Here is a 25,253-nt window from a genome sequence, read left to right as displayed (position 1 = left end):
TTCCTCTACTTTATATGTGGGATGCCTGCCACAGATGGCTTGATAAGCGGTGCGTACGTCTGCGCCTGGGATCAAACTGGCGAACCCCTGGTCCCCGAAGCGGAGTGTGCAAACTTAACCACTGCACCACTGGGCCAGCCCCGGCACAATTATTTTTTTAAAAAATCTAATTGGTTATCCACAATTTTAAGATAGGATGTCTATAAAGATCAGATCCAGTTTACACTGAGGCAACCGGCAGGGCCTGAGACAGAGCTGTTTCATTTGTTTCTCTCTTCTATTTACAGGACACCAGCTCACTGCTATCTTACGGAGTCCGGATCTTAGGACTCCTTTCTCTGGGTATTCATAGCAAATGTATACACACAACCTATTTTTAACCATAGGATTCCAAATACCAAATCTCTGCATAAATCAGTACATTTTAATACATCATCTTCTAAAGGAATGAGAAGATATTTACCTTGAATTACAGTGATATTTCTTAATGTCTGAGAATGTTCCCAGTCTTTCAGTCTCAGATCAACTGTGATGTCATCCAGTCTCTCAGGGGCCACGTGTCCCCTCCAGTTTATGTCCTTCCTACCTCTCACTGCCGTCTCTCACACACTAAGGCTAAGGGCCAGCTGCTCTTTATTACAATGCTTGTACCATGGTTTTTCTTGGTGTAAAATTCAGACAAAGGTGTAATATTTCTCATATCCACATCTCTAACAAAGTAAGTAAGGAGAGAGAAATCGCAGGGCAAATAGCATATTTCTTTTTGAAGAATTACCTGTATGCTTAATACGCACATAAATTATATCTATGTTTTAAAAAATAACAACAATAAACTTAAGACACTGTTAGAAACAAACCTATTCTACTCATTTATACGACCCTGGATGGCCTGTAAGCAACTGAGTTTGTAAACATAATCCAGACTTCTCAACTTAAAAGTAATTCAGTTAAGCCCAGAAAATTCAAATGGCCTGCGCTAGGCCCTTGGCTAGTTTTGCTTTAGTTCAACACTCACTCACTGAGCCCCTGCAGTCTCTGTGCTGGACACTGCTGATAGAAAGACAAATGAGAACACGAGAGAGGTATCTGAGTGGACACTTCCCCTGTAACATTAGTAAGGACAGCGACAGAGGTACTGGGTGGAGAACGGGGGCACTTAAATCAGTTCAGAGAGGGAAATGATACCCGAGATGAGATTTAAAGGGTGCAAAAGGATTATCCAAGGAGAGAGGAGGAGGAGAGAGATGCCCGGCAGAGCACAGCAGGGGGCTCCATGGACTCACTCTGTTCACGTTAGGAGAGCTAATGCTCCTCCTATTCAGCTTCCCTTTTCCCGTCAGCTGTTCCTTCACTGCAACTTCCTGCAGTCAGAAGATACGCACAGGAAAAATACACATTAGAGACACCCCCCCAAAGCATACTGTCTGAAGCAGGCTTTGAGAGCTACCGTCCACACACACACATTCGTAGTTCTTTAAATAATAGCTGCTACTTCATAGGACAGAATGACCCAGTTGCAGTCACTGTGGAATACTCGAAGTTGATTACACAGCTGACAGGTCACCTGCAGCATTCTTTCCTTTATCTACTGATGGCCCCCCTGGCTGGCTGGAAGGTAGTCCCCAGAGAAAGACACTGAAAATTAGACCTTTCACTTTTATTTTTTATTAGTGTCTTTGGTTAAAAAAAAAGTCTGAATATTGCTAAGTAAAGTGAGGTTTAGGTTTCTCTGAGGACTAGGTTTACTGCTGGCATTTTCATTATCCCTTCTAGAGATCCACTCTAAGCGCTAGCAGGCATGTAAAGAAGGGCCCATTCTGCCTCATGACCATCTATTTCTTCAGCGAGAGTATTACCCAGTTTCAAGAAATTTTTAAATAATTCTTTAACCAGCAAGAGTTAAATATTTTCTTCCACTACCTCAAGGCAACCAGACACCACTTAAGTGTCTTGGAAAAAGTAACCTTCCCAACGTAGCTTCCGCATCTTCCAAGACTTAAGTGGCAAGACTAATCTAAGCTAACACGCTCCAGTTAAACAGATGGTTCAAAAGTTCAGACGGAACAACACTGTGAATTGCAGACAGTCACACCCAGAAGCAGGCTGGGTGAGCACTGCTGTGTCCAGCTCTGAGGGCTGACCTGGCGAAGACGATCCAGAGTGAGGAGATTCTCCACAGCCAGCACGCTTCGGAGGTATTTTTCAATATAAGCCTCTGAGTCAGCAGAAGCCGTGTTTTCAACATTAGCTGCCATTCTTGCTAATGTTTCTCGCTCCTCTACTCCCTGGGCATCCTGGAGAATGAAAAGTTGTACATTAAAATTAAGTACATTGCAGAGGAAAACATTATAAAAGCTTCTTGATCTATACAAAGACACACCCACAGCGTACTGAACTAACAAACGGGATGTATTACAAAATCCCATTTTAAAATCAGCATTTGGAACTTCAAATGCATTTTTCCACAGAAATCATGGTATAAATGGTGGTTAGGTTAACTTGAAAGGCTAGTTAAACACAGCATAGCTGAAACACAGCACATTCTCAACAAAACTGTCTCTACTCTATTTCCATTGCAAACAAAAACATTACCTGTTAGAAAAGATTTGGTGGGGTACCTGAACCCATAACAGTTCTTCAGGAACCTATCTTGAAGGTCAGAGAGAGGAATGAGCGGCCTGAGCGACAGCCAGATAAGGGGATACGGGTGGAATTATAACAACCCCAGTAGGAGGCAGACGCAGGTACAGAGAGTAAGAGGGGAAAGAAGTGCTCGCTCGCTTTCAACCTTTTTGCTGAGAAGCCTAGCACAGGCTACATATTCAAACTGTGGCAGCTTCTAAACTGGTCTCAATCCTCAACTCTGGAGCGGCAGAAGCCAAAGGCTCGGAGCCACCCAAGAAGAGAAGTAGCTAGGCAAGGCCGCACTCACAGTGCTGTCCCTTGGAGCCCACGACTGCTCTCCTGCCATGGGCTGGCCATGCACATAAATGGGAGAGTCACAAGTCAGGGAGGAACTCTGTGAATGTATTTTAATTATTTCAAGCAAACTTGGTTCATAACAAATTACTCTTCTCAGGGAAAACCAGATACTTTAGTTACTTGTGCATTTATCATAATAATGTCAAAAACTACAAAACATATATCCATATGCCACTGAACCTTAAAAGGCCATCAATTTCAAGAAGAAACATTATTTTACATACCACTAAGGAGAAAAAAAACTCTGCCAATTAATTTTAAGATATCGTCAATTATAAGACACATTCTCACTTCAAAAGTATTTTTAAAAATTTAAATTTAATTTTAAATTAAATTTAAATTTAAAGGGAAAACTTGCATTTTAAAGAAATGTATATACCCATGTTACCCACATCCCTATCAAGATATAAAACTTAGACAGTTCACTTATGGCCTTCACAGTAACCCTACTCCTCCCCCAGGGCAAGATAACTTCCTTCGCCATAGATTAGTTTCACCTGTTTCAGAATTGTGCACAAACAGAATCATACTCTTTTGTGTCCAGCTTTGCTCACCATAACAATTTTGAGATTCAGTCAGAGAGTTCACTTCATTGTACAGCTGAGGGATACTCCACAGTATGGATATACTACAATCTGTTTATCCATTCACCCACTGATGGATGTTTGGGATGTTTCCAGTTTGGGGTTATTTTAAATTAAACTGCTACGAATATTCTTATGCAAGTTTTTAAGGACATACACTTTTATTTCTCTTGGGTAAGCACCAGAAAGTGGAATTACTGGGCCATGGGGTAGGTGTATTTTTAACTTTATAATCAACTGCCAAATAGTTTTCTAAAGTGACTGTATCATTCTATACTCCCACTAGCAATGAAAGCGTTCTAGTTGTTAAAAAAAGAAAGAAAAGGAAAGAACGGCCAAAACTGTCTCTTGTTGCTCTCTGGCCCACGACCGCTGACTTCTTTTGCCACCAAGCCCTCACAGCTTCTGTAGTCCGGAACACAAAGAACTTTTGGGGGCTTTTCATGATGAAACCTAGCTCCTTAAGGGATCTTTTAATTTTGTTTTTAAATAAAAAATAAAGTGTACTCCTTACACTATAAACTTTAAGCCTCACTTTTCCTTTTTCTTCATCATCAGGATTTGATAATGTGAAACTAACACTTGCTAACTTAGACGTTTAGCTAATTATTAACAGGTCGCTCAGTCACATGAGGCTACACGTTTATCTTTCAGCTGATTCCCCCACATTTCTTCCCTTTGAAAACCATATGACCTGAAGAATAAAAGCACTTTTAAAGAGGATAAGAAAACTCCAAATGGGAGGGGAGGAGAGGAGGGAAGATGAAAAGACAAAAGGAAAAACTGGATAGTTCACAATAGCTGTCATTGTGTCTCAACTGCATTCAAACCATTTATAGAGTTAAGATCTGAAACAACTAGAAAAACACATAAAACATTCAGATACAGAGAATAAACTAAGTCTCTAGCTAAACATGCAAGTACATATACGAAGAGTAATTTATTACAGACCCTAGATTTTACAGCTAGTCTAACTCTGAAAACAGGCATAATTTTTCAATGTTCAGCAGGTTCCAAATTAAATAAACAGTTAATATTTACTATGTAAGTCTAACACTTTGAAGATCCAGGAAAGAACAAATTATTTGACATTATTTGAGAGGAAAAAGTGTTTTACAATACAAGACATCTAAAACAAGGCCTAAGTACTGTGTAGTCTTTTTACTCTTCTAAAACCTCGTCTCCACATTAAAATATATATCGTCCACCCATTGTTCAAATACTCAACAGAATCACTCAATAAATACTGAGCCCGCAAACGAAGAGAATAATGCTGACGCTGACGGTGTGGTTAGGAGGGAGCAGCCACTCCCAAGGCCCACATTCCCATTCTCCACCCCAGGAAAGCGGTCTGTGCCTCCTCATTCACTCCCCGACTTTGGATGGTGAGTGTGGCAGAAGGAACTGCTCTTCTTTCTTTTTTTCATAGAGTTCTTTTCTTAGAACCCTCACTTCTCCTACCCATGTAAGGAAGGCCTCGCTTACCAGCTGTGCCAATGACCAGGTGACTAAATCTGTCTAAACCGGGGATTAAGTATGCGGAAGCAAACATAAGCTACGTCCTCCAGCAGGCTTCTGTCAGAGGGATTTTAAGCTCCATTTATTTAATTCCTGTGAATATCTCAATTAGTTCAGAAAGAGAAATAATAACTATAACAATAATAGTAATTAAAATTTATTTTTAGCATGGACACAACAATTTGTATATGCTGTCTCATTTAATCCTTAAAAACAACCCTGTACAGGAGGTATCGCTAACCCATTTGACAAATGAAAAATTTAAGCTCAAATAACTTACCCAAGTTCACGTCACTAAGAGGTGACAGAAACAAGATTTCTGTTGATTCCAAAATGAAACCCTGAATCTCTATGTTACGCTATGTTGCCTCCCTTCAAGGATTACAACATTGTTATCTTGTGTCTTCTTCTATGAGTAAAAAGGTGTTGATTTGCTTTTCAAAAGTTCATCTTTAACAAAATACTAAAACCAGAACCTTTAAAAGCACAAGTGCATTTTACTATGAATCAAGTTAAAATTAGGAACGACGTCTACAAACCTATGGCATTTCCCTAAATACACATTTTTATTTAATACGTATTTCTTTGGTAGGGACTTTTCAGGGAGTTGGCTCTATTTATATGTTTCTTTTTAGTAAATTCAAATTTCATATGATCCTTCTTACCTCTGGAATATTGGAGACAATTTCAAAAGTCACTCCACAGCCAGGAATAGAACTTCGATGTGACATCTTTTTTATGAGACTCTGAGCAAAACCCTAGAGAAAAACAAAATAGAAGATATGGTTTCCCACCTCAAAAACTGACAGGTTTTTTGATTGTTTGTCTTTTTTGGTGAGAAAGATTTGCCCTGAGATAACATCTATTGCCAATCTTCCTCTTTTTTTGGCTTGAGGAAGATTAGCCCTGAGCTAACAACACCTGTGCCAATCTTCCTCTACTTTGTATGCAGGACGCCTCTACAGCATAGCTGATGAGTGGAGTAGGTCCATGCCCGGGATCCGAACTCATGAACCCAGGCCACTGAAGCGGAGCACAAGGAACTTGAACCACTTGGCCACGGGGCTGGCCCTAAAAACTGAGTTTTCTTTAACAAAGAGACAGCATAAAGCTTGCTGCATTCACTCCAACCAAAAAGAAACAGAGCATATTTCCAATAGAAGCAAGATGAAATCAAAATCACTAAATACAGGTTCCTCAACTTCCTCTTAGTGCACAAAACCAATTAGATACCTGCCATGGGACAGGTCCTATATGCAATATATGAAAAGTACAGACCCTAAACTCTGGAAAGCAATGCTAGATATCTGGTTCAACTCTGCTTAAAGGCCACAGAAATAAGCCTGTTGACTTCTACACAATAAAATGACCTTCCAATGAAGATGTAAGCAAGGACTGTTGACTCTTACACTTTTTTTTTTTTTTCAGCACGATGGACATCTTGCACCATGAATATTGACAAGTTCAGGCATTAAATTCTTGACCAAAGCAGGATCGTTATGAAGAATGATTTAAGAGTGCATGGTCATTGTTTATGCTGACTGCGCTCTTTGCACAGTTAAGAATTGAACTGTTGAATTAATGCATAGATGACTCATTTGAAGATGCTGCTAAGACTGAACATCCTGTAGAGGTTGAAGAGAGCAGGGATGAGGGCAGAATGCAATTGGTGAATAAAGATAAGAAGAAGAGAGAACATTAAACTGATGCTGAACCTTTTCCCCCGTGCAAAAGGGAAGTAGGAAATATGTGAAAACTCCCAAAGAAAATAGAAAACTCAAGGTGTTTGGTCTTAGAAGTACATATTCTCACATTCTTACGTACTAATTTCTTTCCTATTCAGTGACCTTTAGTTAATTTTTTAAAAGATTTTACCCTCTTAGAATGCAAAGAAACACATTTCATCCCTTTGCTCTCTCACTGTTAGCCTGGCAAGGTGAGCCACTGCAGTTCTGTCAAAGCACAGCTGCAGGTGGCGGGGGCAGGTCTGGGCGCTGTTCTTATCTTACTTTTTTGTTTTCTTTTTGTATGGAATTATAAAGCTGACATGCATGTATTAGGGTCAGAAGGAAGTCCCTGTTCTTGCTATAAATAAGCAATTTTTAGGAATAAAATATCTGAAAATGGGAGGGAAACTGGCATACCCTACAATACTATCATTTCATTCAGTATCAGTCAGATATTATCAAATCATTTCAACCCGGGGAAAAATGCAGCAACTCCTTGTCCCTACAATAAAAAATAAATTTAACTGCTGCGCCACTGTGCCAGCCCCAAAAAATAAATTTAAAACAAAACCAAAAAAAAAGACAAAAAACAGAAGAAACCTGGTGACCCCACAGTGCACCCCTTCTGTTAAGGACTCTGTGGGGCTGGCAGCTGCACCAGGTCAGTCTCAGCGCCCGGCAGCCACAATCTCTAGTTCTAAAACGGCAGGTAACTCTTCAAAATGCTCCCCAAGAGCAACGTGGCTTTTTCAGTCTCTTAAAGACTTCCGAGAAAAAAGTGAATAGGAGACACACCATCCACATCTATAGCTAACCCGATGACCTGGATTTTATTGATGTTGGATTGCCAAGTTAAAGAGCTGCAATTTTAACAGCATTACCGCCAGTCTTCATTTCAAAGATTGATATCAGTGTGACATTTAGAACTAAAGATTAATTTTTAAGGGTGGAGATTACATCTAGGACTCTGTCAACCATGACTCTGCTCTTTTAAATGAAAAGATTTATTTTCATCTGTCCTGGTTTTAGTCTGCGTATTGAGAAGACCTCACAAAAGTGAGCATGGATTGTTAAAAAGAACCCCTAGAATCAACCTCCTAAATCCTCTGTCCGCAAAGCCTTTAAGAGAAACAGTTCATATTCTTACCCAGAAGTTTTCTACCAAACTCATCCATATGTCACAAGGTCCTTCAGAATCTAGCTGCAACTATGCTGACAGCGCCGCCTGGGCGTCTGTAGCACACCCTCCACACCATGTTGCTCACGCCCCAAGCCCGCCACGCCCTTTCCTTCCTCACCACCTCTGCACGTGGATTTCCTCCTCCCCACCGAGCAGCCAACTCCTCCTTCTCTGTCAGCCAAACTCCCCATCTACAAAGGAGCTGCTCACATGCCACCCTGCTCTCTGCAGCCTCCCCGGACTTCCTTGGTCTGAATTCTACACTCTCCCGCCTGCAACCTTCCAGCACTTGGTGGACACCTGCATCACAGCACTATCACAATAAGAAGAGATGCCTGTTTAGACATCTACACATGCCAGTGGACACTGGCCCTTCAAGGATGCAGACTATTTCTTATTTTTACCCCAAAGCTTGACAGAGTATACTCTCCAAATATATAAATCAATGAATTAGCAGAGATGACTGAAAGGAAAGAAAGGCATGGAAAGCGAAGGGTAAGCAGCACAAACAACAGCTACGCCGCAGGAAATCTTCTCATCTTGTAGGACCCAGACAAAAAAGCAAAAACAGTGAACTTCACCTTGACAGGGCTCTGTGGCACCCAAAAGAATGGCTGTAATTTGTGAATGTGTAATAAAAAAGATTCAGTGTAAGAATTTAATACTGTCTAGGAGGAAGTCAGGATGACATGTTCTGGGATGAAAGCAGCCAGTCTGGATAGGAGGGCAGAGCAACCATTCCATGGCCCTGCCCTCGTGCTGGACCTCAAGTTGGTTAAAGTCATTTCTTCAACTAGGATTAATGACTCACCTGCCGGCCGTGAACATTGACACAGATTCGTTTGCGTAAGACCAGCTGCATGTCAGCCGGATGGCTGAGCTGGACCGTCACCCGCACAATGAGAAACACTCGCTCTTCCGCAGGTGTGCCCTTACTGAGCTGAGGACAACTGTGCACTGCAGAGTCCCAAGAGGCTTCTGCTTTCACCTGCAGAGAAGACAGAAAGAACATGCTTCCATCACCCCTAAAAGCCAAATCGCTCACAAGGAAACATCCTGCCTTAGGCTGGGAGCCGGACATCCAGTCACGAGTGCTGTTCTACTGGGAGAAGTGCCCTGAAGGACTGTGGAATATGAAGATGTGGCCTCACCCGCCTAGCCCGGGAGTACAGTGCATAATGTTCCTGGCTGGCTGGCTTTAAAATTTTTTTATTTTGAAAAATGCACAAACATAAAGAAAACTTGCAAATTCAGTACAATGAACTCCTGTACATCTTTCATCTAGATTCATCAACTGTTAACATTTTGCCACTTTTCCTTTCTCTTTCTCTTACTCACAACACATACACAGATTTCTTTTTTTTTCTTGCAGAACCGCTTCAGAGTAAGTTACAGACATATAACTCTACATTCCTAAATACTTCAGCAAGTATCTTCTAAGAGCAAGGACATCCTCTGACCTAACCAAAGGACCATTATCATGTTTAGGAAATTTAACATCATCGTAAGACTATTATATAATATAGAGTCCATATTCACATTTTCAATTGTTCCAATCCAGGATCACAATTCACATTTAGTTGTCATGTCCTTTTAGTCTGCTTTAATCTGGAATGGTGCCCCTGCATTTCTTCATCACTCATGACACCAACTTATTAAAGAAAGTGCAGGCCTGCTGTTTTACAGAATAGACCACAATTGGGTATGTCTGATTGTTTCCCCACTATGAGATTCAAGTTTTACATCCTTTTTTTTTTGCCAAGGAAGATTTGCCCTAAGCTAACATCTGTTGTCAATCTTCCTCTTTTTGCTTGAAGAAGATTTGCCTTCAGCTAACATCTGTGCCAATCTTCCTCTATCTTGCATGTATGTTGCTGCCACAGCAAGACCACCAACGAGTGGTGTAGGTCCATGCCTGAGAAGCGAACCCAGGCTGCCCAAGTGGAGCATGCCAAAGTCAACCACTAGGCCATGGAGCCAGCTCCCAAGTTTTGCATTTTAGGAATACCATTAAGTGACGATGTGTCCTTCAAAGTACCACATCAGTTTTCCTTCTTTAAAATATTTTACAATTTTTCCAATATTCTCAAAATTAGAAAATAAGCTCCTATTTTATACCCATTTGCTCAGAATCAAACGTTATCAAGTTTGCCACACTGGCTTCATCTATTCTTTTTTTCCCTTTTTAAAAGGTTTTACTAAAGAACTTCAAAGCAAATCCCAAACACTGTATCATTTTACCTCTGTGTACTTCAGTGGCATTTCCCTAGAGAGTGGACCACTGCTGACCTGAACTATGAGTCCCAACAGAGGTCCTTTACCTGGAAAGGAAGTAAAACTGCGAATGGACATAATCTGATGGTCCACTTCTTCTGGAAGTGGTTCCATTCTTTCTGGAAGTCCTAATGAAAGGTTTTCATTTATATGTCTTGAGAAATGTAAGCATGAAATGATTACCTTGCTGATTGTTTCAAAAGGCTTATGGAAAGGTTACCGAAACTACTTTCCATCCAATCTTCCCCCGTTATGCTTTGTTTACCTCTCCATCATGATGTTTTACAATCTGCAGTTCAAAGAACTCGTCCTCTTCTTCCCCAGTAAGGGTAGCGTCCCATCCACCAGCTTCAGGGTCATCAAGATTATCCTGAGAGCTGAAATCATCAGCTAAAAGCAAAGAAGTTCCAATAAATAGGAAGGTCACTTTAAAGTACAACCTCTACCAGCTAAATTTCAATGTACTTAGTATTAAATTCTTCTGCCTCAAATTTCACTTGCTTTTGGCTCTAAAATCTTGCATGACACAGACGATGGCCATTAAACAGTTCACAGACCTTAGAGAAGGAAAGTGCCTCAAGAAATCATCTTATCCAATCTCCTACCTTTATGCCCTTATTTTACACGGAAGGCAACTGAAGCCTAGATACCCAAAAGGTTACTCAAGGTCAGTCCACACATGTTAATGATAAGATTACAATCCAAATTCCCTATCTTTTAGTCCACTAAAGAAACAAGAAGTGAGAGAGATTCCAATTTTCTGACAATTAAGTTCAACAAAAGAACCAACTGGCTGCATGTGCTAGAGTTGCCCCATGGCCCTTTGGTTGTTCAGTTGCAAGCCTGGCCCTCCCAACTCCCTATCCATCTAAAGCTAGTAAATAGGAATCAAAAGTATCTCTTCCAGGGGCTGGCCTGGTGGCGCAGTGGTTAAGTGTGCACGTTCTGTTTCAGCGGCCTGGGGTTCACCGGTTCGGATCCCAGGTGTGGAAATAGCACCGCGTGGCAAGCCATGCTGTGGTAGGCGTCCCACATATAAAGTAGAGGAAGATGGGCACGGATGTTAGCCCAGAGCCAGTCTTCCTCAGTACAAAAAAAAAAAGAGGAGGATTGGCAGCAGATGTTAGCTCAGGGCTAATCTTCCTCAAAAAAAAAAAAAAGTTTCTCTTCTAGTATGTCGGCTAGGGTGGACTAATAATAGGCTTAAGGCTAAAGAAGGCTCTGATCATGTCTTGGAACATCCATACTAACAGGTCTTCTTTCAGCTCACTCTCTTCCACTTTCTTACCCTCCTAGACACACACACACACACACACACACACACAAACACACAAGCACTGCACCTACCTAGCAACCTAACATAAGAATAGAGCAGAGTCACCTTCAGTCTCCAAAGCTCAAGAGAACAACAAGGTAGGACAGAGTACTGTGGCAATGCATTAAACCCCGATCAGGTGGACAGACAGCGGGAGTGGCTAAGAATTCTTCTCTAACTCTGTGTGCATACAAAAGTCTTCCAGATGTCTAACTAAGCCAAGTGGCACAAGAAGCTAAATACCTCAGATGTTATAGCTCACTTTTAGCCAGGTGGAAGAAAATCATTGAGGACACGCAAACTTGTCATTTAGGAGAGTTAATTTTAATACAGAGTTCTTCTACAGATGTTTTAGGAATTTAACTGCTGACTTTTAACTTATTTTTAGCTCTTTAATCTACCTTTTCATTTTTATTTTCCCTCCTTAGACAGAGTATATGTAAAACGTAGCCACATCCAAAATATTTTACAGGAGGGGAAAAAAGTCAGGAAAAAGTGACAGTTATTAAAAAAAATAGGCAATGCAGGGATAAATGGCACAAGAACTCACAGAAAAAGTGAGAAATTCATTCAGTAATGCTAAGAAAACACCAGATAAAAGAAAACCTGCTACATAAGCATCACTAGTTATCAGTCGTTTCCAGAGAGAAGTCTTTCCCTAACAAAGAAGGAAATATTTTACCTGCAGGAAAACATTACTACCATCCTAAACTGATGGGAGAACAAAGTATCCACACAGCACCATGAGTCAAAGAATGAAATGTGAGCACATATCATGATGAAACATACCTTTACTCTTATAAACATATTATTCTTAACAGAAAACTCATTCTTTGCAAGGATCAGAGTCCTTTGGCACACATAAAATGGACCCTAACCTAAGGCTTACAGAATTGCTTGACTGCATACTTTGCTAGAATCTAAGTGTTACTTGGACACTAATTTGTCAGAGGTAAGCCTCCAGAAGGCGCCTCCTAACTTACCATTTAAGTCAAGGAATATAACAGGAATGTGTGTTTCCATCCCGGGAACGGGGGTCCTAAAACATAAAGAACAAATGGCATCTCAAATAAAGCACACTTTCTCCGCACATGTACTGTGAGACACAGCCTTAATAAACATTCGGATCTATGACAGGTCAAGCCCGCAACAACTGTGGGCATCGGGTTTGCTACAGTTTCACATTAGAGAGGCCACAAAGACTTAACTGTAACGACTGCCTCTCTTCACCACTGCCCTCGTGCACAATTATCACACACTCTGACGCTGGAATTCAGTCTGCTAAGACCCATATACCTGTTCATAATTGAAGCTCCCCTGTTTAGACTTACTTTCTTATAAAATTACATACCTAAGAGCCCCATATGGCATAATGTACTGTTTGTACTTTCTCTAAAGTGGCACAGAACATTTGCTGACAGCACAGTTTAAGTCAGCACCAAAACCAAAAACTCCTGGACACGCAATTTTATTATGACCAAGTGGTCTTTTAAGGGAACGACCCAAGAAATTAACATATTAACCATTTTTTTTAAATGCTAAGTACAGTGGTACTAAATATTGATTTAGATTCTCAGAAATCTTAATCACTTGGGCCAATAACAATATTATTGCCTAAAACAGAATTTTAGGCCATAGTTATTCTAACTCATGAAAATAATTTAACGCTTCCTCTAATTCAAACAACACTTTCCCATATGCTATGAGAAGTGTGCCATGAAGTGAAGCCTAGGCAAGATTAACAGAGAAAGCAGGCGGCTTAGTGAGCATTTAGAACTTCAGAAGACACAGGGCAGCACTCATACCATTCTGCTGGAGCCCCTGGGATCCCGCTGCCAGCAGAGGGCACCATCACCGCGTTCCTCTCCTCAGTCAGAGTCAATCTCATCTCTAGAAGCTGAGCTTCACGGTCAGCATCATCCTCTGTTTTATCTAGAACATCAGAAATGAGGATCAAATACAGATCCTTCACTTGCTATTTACACTTTGTCCTGCATGCTGACAGGACAATTTCAGTTACTGAGGGTTCACTAGGAACTTATTACTTCCCTAATTAATGAGAAAAAATTCATGATAAAAAACTAACTATAAGCTAGAGAGGTTGGTGTACGTTTCAGAGAGGCCATCTTCAGTTCACAGAAGGCCTACAGTGGAACAGCACTTGAATCATTTCTTTCAGAGTCAGAGGATTCAAGTGCTTTTGGACAAGAAATCAAAAATGTTAGTACCCTTCCTTGAGTTATTTTTGAGACACAACTATGTTAACAACTTTACGTTCTATGTTTTCTCTTTATTGGGGAGGGGGACCTAGGCAAAGACATTATTACAACTGTTCTTTTGAAAGGATATGATACAAATAAGTAACATTCCTTTGCTCCTATCATCCCCATTATTGATGTGTTCATATACTTTTAATTTATGTGGCTGCAAATAGGGATTAATTACGCACTGATTTGGGAGTAGCGAAACATTCAACCTGCTTTTCCTACCATGTTTACTGACAAGCTTTTGCAATTGTTGATCTAAGTACTCTTGACGTTTGGTTAACGCATTTAGCCATTTTCTACGTAGTCTCTCTAAATCCCGATCCTGGAAGAAAACAAGGGAAATTCTAGTAAATATAAGGTCAAGACAACATATCTGAAACCAATGCTCTATCTTACCTTACCCTAATATGCTTTGAAAATGTAAAGTATTATACACTAACATCTTTATTACTACCACTAGTTGACTCCAACCATTATTCAGAACAGGAACTTTCAGAAATGAAAGCATAACTGTTCCAGAGTAAGACAGTTTCTGAAAGGGCATTCTCTGATACCCAGGATAAGTTTCATTTCTATTGGCTCAAGGGGCAGAACTCCAAGCACTCGCAACTAAGATCTTTCACAGGGTCTCTTTGATGGATAAAAATCACAAACAATCATCTTCAAATTTACATCCCTTAGAACCATCATAAGATTCTTCAGATTTCTTAACTATAGCCTTCAACACGTTTCACTAGTCTCTGCAACAACACGACATGCTTCTCTACCTTGTATCTGAAGGTTCTTTTTGAGGCGGGTGGGATGCGAGAGGGAGCAGGGGGTGTTATCAACAGACTAACAGTTCTACCAGTCAACACCTGACTGTACACCAATCTGACCTCATTTCCTTCTGTAATAAAGTTACAAGACTGGGTAGATCAGTGGAATGCTGCAGATAGAGTGTGTGTCTGGATTTCACTAAAGCACTTAACCAAATAGCTCGTGACATTCTTGCGGACAAGACGGAGAAATGTGCAATGGATCTGCTTGAATATAATCATAAACAACTGAAACATCACGTCTAAAGAACAGTGATTAATGGACTAATGTCAGCTTAAAAGAAGTCTCTATTGTTGTGCCATAGGACTCTGTATTTAACCCTATCTGATACAACATTTTTATCAGTGACTTATAGGAAGGCAGACATTTTTATCAAATTAGAATGATGCAAAACCAGGAGAGTGACTACAGTGGATGACATAATCAGGATCCACAGAGCTGAGACAGTTCTAAAACAATGACTAACACAATAAAACTTAAGAGACATAAGCAAAATCTTGCAGGAGATTAGGAAAGGGGGGGAAACCAAAAGCAAACCTAGATGACTCCAGGAAGTGAGGAAGGGAGACCTGGCTTAAAAATATGGAAAACACCTAGGGGGCTCGGCTTGACTGAAGCTCAGTGTGAGACGGCTCTTACACGGGAGAGGGCGGGCGAGACCCTTCAAGGAGAGAAAAAGTGCCAGGAAGAAGATCTGGAGAAATGGATCGGTAGGGAACCTGGAAGGGGTGCTCCAGGTTTGGGAAAGGACAACAGTCACAAATGATTTCCTACACTAAACAGAGTTTACTTTACAGTCTACGAAACACTCATTGTTAATTTGAGAGAAAGCAATATTTGAACCCAAATTAATTGTGTAATTATTAAGCAACAGTATAGGAAGACTCAGGAATGAGTAGTTAAGTCATACTTTAATCAAGCTTATTTGATGAGGCTAACACGTGTCTAATTACCTGGTAGCTGTCCATGTCCTCCTCTTCCTCCTAAAATAAAATATATATTATGCAGAACCAAAATAATTATCCAAGAATCAAGCCACACTAAATATCTGAATCTTTTCCCACACTTTATATTTCCTACTTTAATGAATATACTATTTCATCTCCCACCTACCCTCAGCCTCACTCTTGGTCTTACAGTTTTCAGGAAGTTGGAGTAAAACCTTGAGCTTCTTCTCATAGTATAGTGAAGAACATTCATTTGACCTTTTCGAGAACCAGTACAATACTTTGCCTGCTGGGTTTATAGTCCCACTCCCCAGGGGAAATCAAACACCTGCTGGCAAAGAGTCTTTACAAGCCAGCAGGGGGTTTCTGCAGAGAGGGTGGGTGATGGGGGAGGTAATCACTAGTTGGCACTGAGGAGCTTCTGAAGACTGAGAGGTTTAACCCTCAGTTTGCCAGGTACCAGGGCAAAACCAACAGTTGGTGCAGTGATTCCATAAAAATGCAATACACTAAGAAAGACACCAAAGGAAAACAAAAAGAAATACTGAAAGAATTGTTTGTGGAAGACAGTTTTCTGACGGGTTCCACAAGACTCTCTTGTCTGCTTCGGTCTTTCAACAAGAACACAATAGGCAGAGAAACTTACATGGAAGAGCTCATGTATCTTGGGGGATCTGAGCGGTCTAACTTTGATACATCCAATGCCAACAGACAATATACATTCTTCCATCAATGGTAACGTCCCAGATTCCTGCACAGACTTCACTTCCACTTGGACTCGCCGGGACTGCCCCTGTATCACAGACAATTTTAAGAGTTTCTTTAAATCAGTTTGAATTCCAAAAATTTGGGTTAGAGAGACCCCTACAGGCTGATGTTGAGAAAAACGTTTAACTTTGGACACATCTCACTGTATCTTAAATGTTAAGTAGTAAAATACAAATTGAAAAACTAATCAGGAAAAATTACTTATTTACTTTTTAAGCAAATATAAAGACATAGAACAAATATATGGCTTACATATTTTTCCAAGAAAAAGAAAACATTCTAACAAAGGAACACAAAAAGCTGGATAATAAAAAATGCTCAACTTACTAATAACCAAATAAATACAAATTAAAATAAGCATGATACACCTGTTTTCACTTACTAAACTAGGAATTATCTTCTAAAAAGGCAATTCCCAATATTGCCCAAAGTTTATGAAACAGCCAATTACATACACTGTTGGTGGGAATATAAATTGGTACGACCTCTCTGCAGGGCAATTTGCCTTAAAGATGTAAGTATCCTTTGACCCAGCAATCCAACTTTCTAGGAATCTTTCTAGACAAATAATAATACATACACACAAAATGTCTTAAAGCAATGTTAAGAATAACACAAAAAATTACATGCAAATTAAATGTATAATATTGATAACTGCTTACACTGCAATATTAGTCATTAAAATATTACTGTAGAACAACACACATGATATATTCTGAACCCAGAATATATAGTATGATCTACTTTTAAAAACAAGCAATTAGAGTTAGAAATAAAAATAATTACTACTATGCTGAATTCACTGCTCCAGTTCCAAAATAAAATAATTTTAAACCAAACTGTAAAATGAATTGATCAGAGAGAAGCTGTTCCCTCTTAAGCAGATTCTCAGAATAAATACTATGTGACTTTGAATATTTACAATGAAATAACATTTTCAAAGAAAATTCACAGTATTTCCAACTTACTGACTTCAAAGTTGGTTTATTAATTTTAGGAATGTAAAATAGAATTTGAAAAGTAAAATTTGAATATACAATTTCAAGTCAGTTACACTTCCTCTCTTCCATCAGATTTTAACTCCCAAGAGCCCTATATTATCAGGAAAATCAACTTAGGCAATGATTGATCCTATCAAGCTGGATTTGAAGAGATGGGTTACAGATGTCTTTTGATTTAATATTTTCCAAGGACTATCTATCATTTATTTCATAGAACGAGTACCTCAGAAAACATTTTAATTGTCTAAAATAGTTTAGTCATTCCAGTTAGCTACATTTTGTTTGTTTACTTTGCCTAAGACGGAAAATGACCTATTCTGAATGCATGCCCAAATGTGAAGGGTTACGTACATATGCTCTGGGGGAGGATTCCAGAGAAGGAAAGGGAAGAAAAGGAGGGAAAAGACCCAGGAACGGCTTAATGTTTCATAGAAAAGCTTTGAACAAGGATACTTTAACTGTAAGATTCAACTTCTTGTAACTGCTGATACTTTATTGTTTAACTACAAAGCCAGCAGTTTCATATGGTTAACCTAATCGGCCTTCCTCTGCCACTCTCCTGTTCAAGAACAACAGGTCCCAATTTTGGAATCTATTAAATTCAAATGAGCCTAGCATCAGAGGCCCTCTAGGAACCAGCTGCCACATGCTTCTATAATCTCCTCTATAACTGTTTTCCAGTTCTTCCTACATTTTACTTTCTACCCAAAGTTACCTAATCCCAATCTCTGTATCTTTATTCTTGCCATTCATATATGAAAAAACCTTTCCAGCCTTTACATGATTCTTTCAGCATCCAGGTCAAGAGTATTGTCAAAAGTATGACAAATATTTAAATATTCAATTTACACTAAAGCACAGAAAATTATCTGGCTTTGCCTTTCAAGAGATGAATTACTAAGGCAACCAAAGAAGATATAAATAGTTTTAACAGATGTTCAGAAAAAGATGTTCTTCACACCCTTAAGAGTCCTATCTTATGTATATATCTCATACTATAATTTAAACTAATTTCCTTTTGCTTTCAGATCTTTGTCCATACAAGAATGAATTTGCTAAAATTCATTTGCGGGGGTCAGAGAACAAGGGCTTATCACCTTCCTCTTCCTAAAACATTCAGAAACTTAAATACTTAAGCAAAATTTTTTTAAAACTGTTTTCAATATTTTGCTTTGAATGATTTCAACATTCATCTTCTAGAGCTAGTCTAATATTTTATTACTGTTCTAAAGTATGGAAACTACTATAGTATATAATAGTCTACCAAACGTTGAATTAATGTAAGGTATTACAAAAAAGAGTATTTCCAAATCTTATATGTAAATTCTATTAAGATATTCTCTCTCATCTTTAGTTGGCAGTGCAGCCACTTTACAGATCACAATCAGCCTAGGGTTGAGTGACAATTCCCACATAGTTGCTGTATTGATTTCTGGGAGGTATTCACACCTACCTACCTACATTTACTAAACACCTCCTGTGGTATCGTAGAAAGATACTTGGTCTTTGTCCTCAGTTCCTGGCACAGAGCTCCTGAAACTCTTGAAACAATGAGGTAAGTGAGTGATTAACAGTGACAGGCGCATCTTTTAATGACACGACTTTTAATCTGTTGACTCTCGGCAGGCCCTTAGATAGCTTCAGGTTGGGGGCTGATCATCAGAAAAGACCCAGGCTTGATTAGAAGTTTGGAACTTTCAGCCCCACCCAAAACCTTAGGGAGAGAGGAGAGAGGAGCTGGAGATTAAGTGAATCACCCATGGCCAATGTTTTCATCAATCATGACCACATAAGGGAACATCCATAAAAACCTACAAATGATGGGGTTTGGGGAGGTTCCTGGTTGGTGAACAAATCGAGGTGCTGGGAGGGTGACACACCCCGCCCGAGAGGACACGGAAGCTCCTCACCCCTTGTCCCATACCTTGCCCTACGCATGTCTTCCATTTGGCTATTCCTGAGTTGTATTCTTTATAATAAACTGGTAACAGTAAATGAAGGGCCTTCCTGAGTTTTGAGAGTCATTCTAGCAAATTATCAAACCTGAGGAGGAGAATTGCGGGAACCCCTAACTTTGGAGCCAAGTCGGACAGAAGTATGGGTAACCTGGGGACTCGATACTTGCAACTGGCGTCTGAAGCAAGGGGAGTCTTGTGCCTAAGTCTGAGCCTGTAAACCTGTGGAGTCTGGAGCTCACTCTGGGTGGTTAGGGTCCAAACTGAATTGAATTGTAGGACACCTAGCTGGTGTGTCTGCAGAGAATTAAAGAATTAGTTGGTGTCAGCAGGAAAAAACACATCTCACCTCCCAGCACCAAGCACTGTGCTTCACATACTTATAATCTCTCTAACACTCACGCTAATCCTGCGAAGCTGTGTTATCATCACCTCCACTTCACACCTGAGAAAAGGCTCTGAGACGCTATTGAGCTTGTTCACGGATGGATGGGTAGGCCGTGGGAGAGCCAGAAATGAACCCCTAGCATGTTAGACTCTGACGTGTTTGTTCTGTCTGCCGTGTGACATAGCTTCTGCTTGTTTTTATAAATATTCTGGTTTTTTGGTTTTTTTTTTTTTAAAGATTGGCACCTGAGCTAACAACTGTTGTCAATCTTCTTTTTCTTCCCCTCCTTTTTCTCCCCAAATGCCCCCAGCAGAGAGTTGTATATTTTAGTTGTGGGTCCTGCTAGTTGTGGCATGTGGGACGCCGCCTCAACGTGGCCTCATGAGCAGTGCCAGGTCTGCGCTGAGGATCTGAACCAGTGAAACCCTGGGCCGCTGAAGCAAAGCACGAGAACTTAACCACCCAGCCACGGGGCCTGCCCCTATAAATATTCTTTAAAAAAAATTTTTTTATTGAGGTGACATTGGTTTATAACATTACATAAATTTCAGGTGTATATAAATATTCTAATGCTGCTTGATATGTTTGTTTTATTTCCTACAGTTCAATTCTGAATTCTTTAAAACTTACCTTTTTCTTACTTAAACCTAACAGAAGCTCGTTTTAAAATATTATAAATAGCAATACTTTGAAAATGAAGGAAAATACACGTGAAGTAAGGACAATTTTAATACAAGAAATGGACTTGACCAGTCTAGATTTCATTATCATTGACATTTCTGCTAAAAGGAATCCAACATTAAGCTTTACAGTGCCAAAGAATTAAATGTTAACATTAAGAACGATAACATTCACAATTTTGTTACCTGCCGGAGTTGGAAGATTCCTCCTGTTGGCACATCCTTAGCAGAAATTACTTCAACAGGGCAGTATTCACCATTCTCGTTCTGCTCCAAGATTTGAACCCAGAATTCCACTTTCCTGGTGACTTCACTCCATCTAGGAAACAGTTGAAATTCTTGGAAAATCACACATTTCTATTTCAATACAGGGGGTGTAGGATACTGCACATGAGAATTAACAATGATAATGACCTCCAAACACAGTAATTCGGTAGAATGATCTGTAGTTCAATGAGTAATATATAAGCACATACTAGCAAATATAGTTAAAAGCAAAATTAAACTTAATACCAGAACTAGAAATAGCTCCTTTATTTAGTTCAAAAAGGTATGATAATTAAAAATCTATTTCAAAGTGGTTATTCAAAACTTTAAACATTATAATCAAACATACAGAAGCAAGTACAGTGATTCTCTTTTTCATAGATAAAGGGAGTGCTGAATGCTTTAGTGGCTTGACAAGTATCTTTGCTCAGGTCAGTAAGAAAACCAAGAAAAATATCTCAACGCCTAATTTAGTATTTGCTAAAACGTTCTAAATGCAAAAAAGGAAAATCTGGTTCTCATCTATAACTAGATGAAAGATAAAAATATATGCTCTCTCAGTCATTTCCTTTTCTCTCTTCTTTTTAAAATCCTGGTCAACAAATAAGCCTGCCTCCTTCATCACTGAGGCCACTTGACAAGCTCTCCGAGCTAAAGACAAAATCAGTAAACCCGAATTCTAGAGTGTATCTTGATCCATTCTCTCTCCATCTGATTAATTAGAAGTAATTCATAATGATAGGCAATTTATTCTCCAAAAACTCATGTTATTCTTTACACTTAACTTCCTATATATTTGCCTTTCTTCCTTCACTCTTCAAGGTTCGCTCCCCTAAGGAGCTTCAGCTGTGCTATTAACATCCTGGAAACACCACCATGTACCCCTGGAACAGGAAGGCTCAGGAAGGGGTCACCTCTACAAACAGCAGGATCAATTTCTCGCAATTTTTAAAAATTATAAATGGTATCAAATGAATATCTAAGATTCACCTGTCCCGAAGACTACGTGTTTTTGCTTGGATAATCCCCAGATCCCACAGGGCTGGGTTTTTCCGAGGATCATTCATCTTGTGTCCATATACTTCAATTGCCAATGCCCCTTCTGAAAGATGCTCGATAAAGTCTTCAGTGATATTAACAGAAAACTCCTGAAAGAAAATAATTACAGAAGAGGAAACATTTTCTAGCAACTTTAGGATTATTTATAGCTGACATCACATATTTACCTCATCATGGGGAGGAAAAATTGAAAAGAATGTTTTAGTTATAGAACAAGCCTGTCATCTAACACCCACAATGAATGCTCAGATGGTCTAAGGTTCTCGATTTTAAAAATAACTATAACTCTGATTTTTAAAAAACTTTTCACCTTGAAAACGTATTGTGAAAGACCAACATGGTATTCTATTGTGTTAGCTATTTTTAAAAGTATGAATAGTGGGACCAGCCCGGTGGCGCAGCGGTTAAGTTTGCACATTCCGGTTCGGTGACCCAGGGTTCGCTGGTTTGGATCCTGGGTACGGACATGGCGCCACTTGGCAAGCCATGCTGTGGTAGGCGTCCCACGTATAAAGTAGAGGAAGATGGACATGGATGTTAGCTCAGGGCCAGTCTCCCTCAGCAAAAAGAGGAGGATTGGCAGATGTTAGCTCAGGGCTAATCGTCCTCAAAAAAAAAAAGTATAAATAGTTACATTAAGAATTACAACAATGGATCAAGCCCTGATGGCCTAGTGGTTAAAGTTCAGCACTCTCAGTGCTTCAGTGGCCTGGGTTCAGTTCCCGGTCGTGGAACCATGCCACTTGTCTGTCAGTAGCCACACTGTGGCGGCAACTCACAGAGAAGAGCAGAAGGACTTACAACGAGAATATACAACCATGTACTGGGGCTTTGGGGAGGACAAAAAAAAGAGGAAGATTGACAACAGATGTTAGCCAAGGGCGAATCTTTTCCAGCAAAAAAGAAAAAAAACACACCACATGCTTCCTTGCTTGCTGAAAGAAGGAAGGGACAAAAGTAAAAAAAAAAAAAAAGAAAGAAAGAAAGAAAGAAAAGAATTACAACAATGTTCTACGATGCCCTGACATAAAAGTTATTATATGCAATAAGGTAGCAGTGTGTTGGGAAAACAATTTTTCCCAGTTTTTAGGAAGCTATCTATCTCCACTAATAGAAGAAAACAGAAATGAGTAATGATCATCAGTGCAAAAAAATCACCTAATTTTAAAAAATTCTCCCAACCTGTCCATCAATACAAGATAGAGCTAAAACAGCATTTTGCAATAATTTGGATTAAGCTCTAAAACAGTTTCTTTTAACAAATCATAGAATCTCTGCTCTCTTTCTCTCCCTCTCTCTCAATATTTTAACACACTAAAGATATTTGTTTTAAACAGATTAGAAAGAGACCTCTCTCTTGAAAAAAATGAGACGAATCAAGCGTGGTATAGCAGAAAAAAAGAATCCAGAATCTGACATTCTTGGTCTTGCTAGTTACTAGCCATAGGCGAACTGACCTCTTTGAACTGTTTTTTTTCAGCTGCAAAAAAGCACTATCATCAAATCCAATTGTGGTAAAGAGCAAATGGAAGAACAACAGAAAGGTTTAGCAGAGCACTAGGCGCTCAACAAAGTCAGTTCTTGTCTCTTTTCTGTCTTCACTTTCTCTAAAACACTATTTTCTTAACCTTTTCAGATGACAATTTCTCCAGTAATCTAACCCAAAACATAGAGTCCTTATGGAGTACACATATATCCATACACACTGTCATACAAAAGTCAACTTTTGATTGTAGAGGAGTTAAAGGCATTGACACTAGTTTTTCTTTTTTTCCTCAGCTATACTGGGATATAATTGACATACTGTGTAAGTTTAAGGTGTATAAAGTGTTGACAACACTACTTTTTACTCCAACCCCACTGTAAGAAACTCTGATCCAAGACATATATATGGATGTCAACTTATTCAACAAAATAATGTTCATTTTTTTGTTTTGTTTTTACCTGAGTAATTAAAAACTGACCAGGTCTGGAAGACAAACTTACATTGCAATGATCAAAGACCACCATGCAATGAGGTTCCTTGCTGACAGCAGAGGATGAGGTATCCACTTCGGGTGCAACAATGACTGGCTCCTGCTGATCCCAGAAGTTGTATTTGCAGAATACAAAGTGGGACAGATGCTGTGGCAACCCAGTGGCTTGGAGTATTTTAACCTGAAGGAAAAGAAGGCTCTGTCTGATTTTAACTCAGAAAGTTCCAAGAAGTACTCTGAGTCAGACATATGGGCTCCAGTCCTGACTCTGTCACTTACTGTTGGTTTATGTTGACCAAATCCTATTCATTCTGGGCTGTATTTCTGAATGTGTAAGACACTGACAACAACTGTTATATTTAGCGAGAGGTTCATTCAGGGTAGCACAACCTTGACTGTAAAGGTGAATATTTTAAAGCATTTACAAGCTGATGAAGAACATTAGCTTCTTATGATATCATCATCATTACCATCATACTATAATAATAATAAACTCAGAAGAAAAAAGTTCTCAAACATCAACACCACTCAATGATACGAACTTGGCTAACTACGGACATGCTATAAGAACACAAGATTGTTAGGAATGATGAACGAAGAACAAAATCAGTGTATGTGCCAATAAGCAATAAATATGCAGGGAAGGACAAAAACATTGATATTTTAAAGTATAAAAAGGAACAAAGCTCTCAAGTAGAATGTTACATGCTACTAGAGCATTTTTTCCAGAAAACTTTAAAATCATCAGGAATGTATATACTTTGAAGATCTGGACGGATGAATGGAGGAGATTAAAGATGGTGAATATTGCCCATTCTCTGCCCCAACATTTACTGAATGCCTTCTCCATGCAGATTTAGGGAAGAGAGGCGAAGCAGAGGAAATGTACCCTGGATTGTAGGAGTATAGGGTTTTGTGATAACAACGCGTGATTAGAAATACGTGTCTAATCAGACCAAATGCCCCAGAAGAAATGTCTATACTAGATATCAAAGCAGCCAAACATTCTAAATATTTCTTTTGGCAGGGAGCGTCAGGTTGATTTTTAAGCTGGCGTTTTTGTGATAAGTTATAATATTCTAAAACTCCTCCAGCTATGAAGGAAATTTAATTCTAAAATTAATTAAGCTAAACTAAATTCTGATTTTATAATTGACGAGGCTGAATTTCACATGACCAAGCGCTGATCATTTATTATATTCTTCACCTGGTCACTTCCTGCATATTGTATGATGTACTCTACTTCCAGTAAATAAATTTAACGAAAGTAGATCTGAAGATGCAGCAGGAGTTGATGTAGCTCAGCAACCACAAATACAATAGCCTCAATGTTTCAGGAAGCATTAATAAGGACACAGAAAATCACGCAAAGCAGATGACTTTACTTTCTTCTATACCATGCACAGATGGGAACTCATTATTATTATTATTATTCTTTTTGCTGAGGAAGATTCACCCTGAGCTAACATCCGCTGGCAATCTTTTCTTTTCGTATGTGAACCACTGCCACAGCACGGCCACTGACAGGCAAGTGGTGTAGGTTCGT

The 25,253-nt window shown here is 39.4% G+C and overlaps 1 protein-coding gene across 5 annotated transcripts in view; it reads right to left on the bottom strand.

Annotated features, from left to right (window-relative positions):
• The window catches only part of KIF13B (kinesin family member 13B), a 184,181-nt gene that overhangs the window by 40,711 nt on the left and 118,217 nt on the right, over window positions 1-25,253 (bottom strand). For all 5 annotated transcript variants that reach the window (XM_046656028.1, XM_046656031.1, XM_046656032.1 and 2 more), the window contains exons 22-34: window positions 23,718-23,888; window positions 21,663-21,820; window positions 20,592-20,724; window positions 16,260-16,406; window positions 15,620-15,649; window positions 14,070-14,169; window positions 13,386-13,512; window positions 12,564-12,619; window positions 10,531-10,655; window positions 8,803-8,979; window positions 5,750-5,842; window positions 2,142-2,294; window positions 1,284-1,361 (exon numbers count right to left, since the gene is read on the bottom strand). In XM_046656028.1, coding sequence (XP_046511984.1) covers window positions 1,284-1,361; window positions 2,142-2,294; window positions 5,750-5,842; window positions 8,803-8,979; window positions 10,531-10,655; window positions 12,564-12,619; window positions 13,386-13,512; window positions 14,070-14,169; window positions 15,620-15,649; window positions 16,260-16,406; window positions 20,592-20,724; window positions 21,663-21,820; window positions 23,718-23,888 — 1,548 coding nt within the window. The remainder of the gene's footprint in view (window positions 1-1,283; window positions 1,362-2,141; window positions 2,295-5,749; window positions 5,843-8,802; window positions 8,980-10,530; window positions 10,656-12,563; window positions 12,620-13,385; window positions 13,513-14,069; window positions 14,170-15,619; window positions 15,650-16,259; window positions 16,407-20,591; window positions 20,725-21,662; window positions 21,821-23,717; window positions 23,889-25,253) is intronic.

The sequence above is a fragment of the Equus quagga genome, chromosome 3 (genome assembly GCF_021613505.1).
Source record: "Equus quagga isolate Etosha38 chromosome 3, UCLA_HA_Equagga_1.0, whole genome shotgun sequence".
NCBI lineage: Eukaryota > Metazoa > Chordata > Mammalia > Perissodactyla > Equidae > Equus > Equus quagga.
Note: the sequence above shows the minus strand (reverse complement) of the source record. Positions and strands in the feature narration are given on the sequence as shown.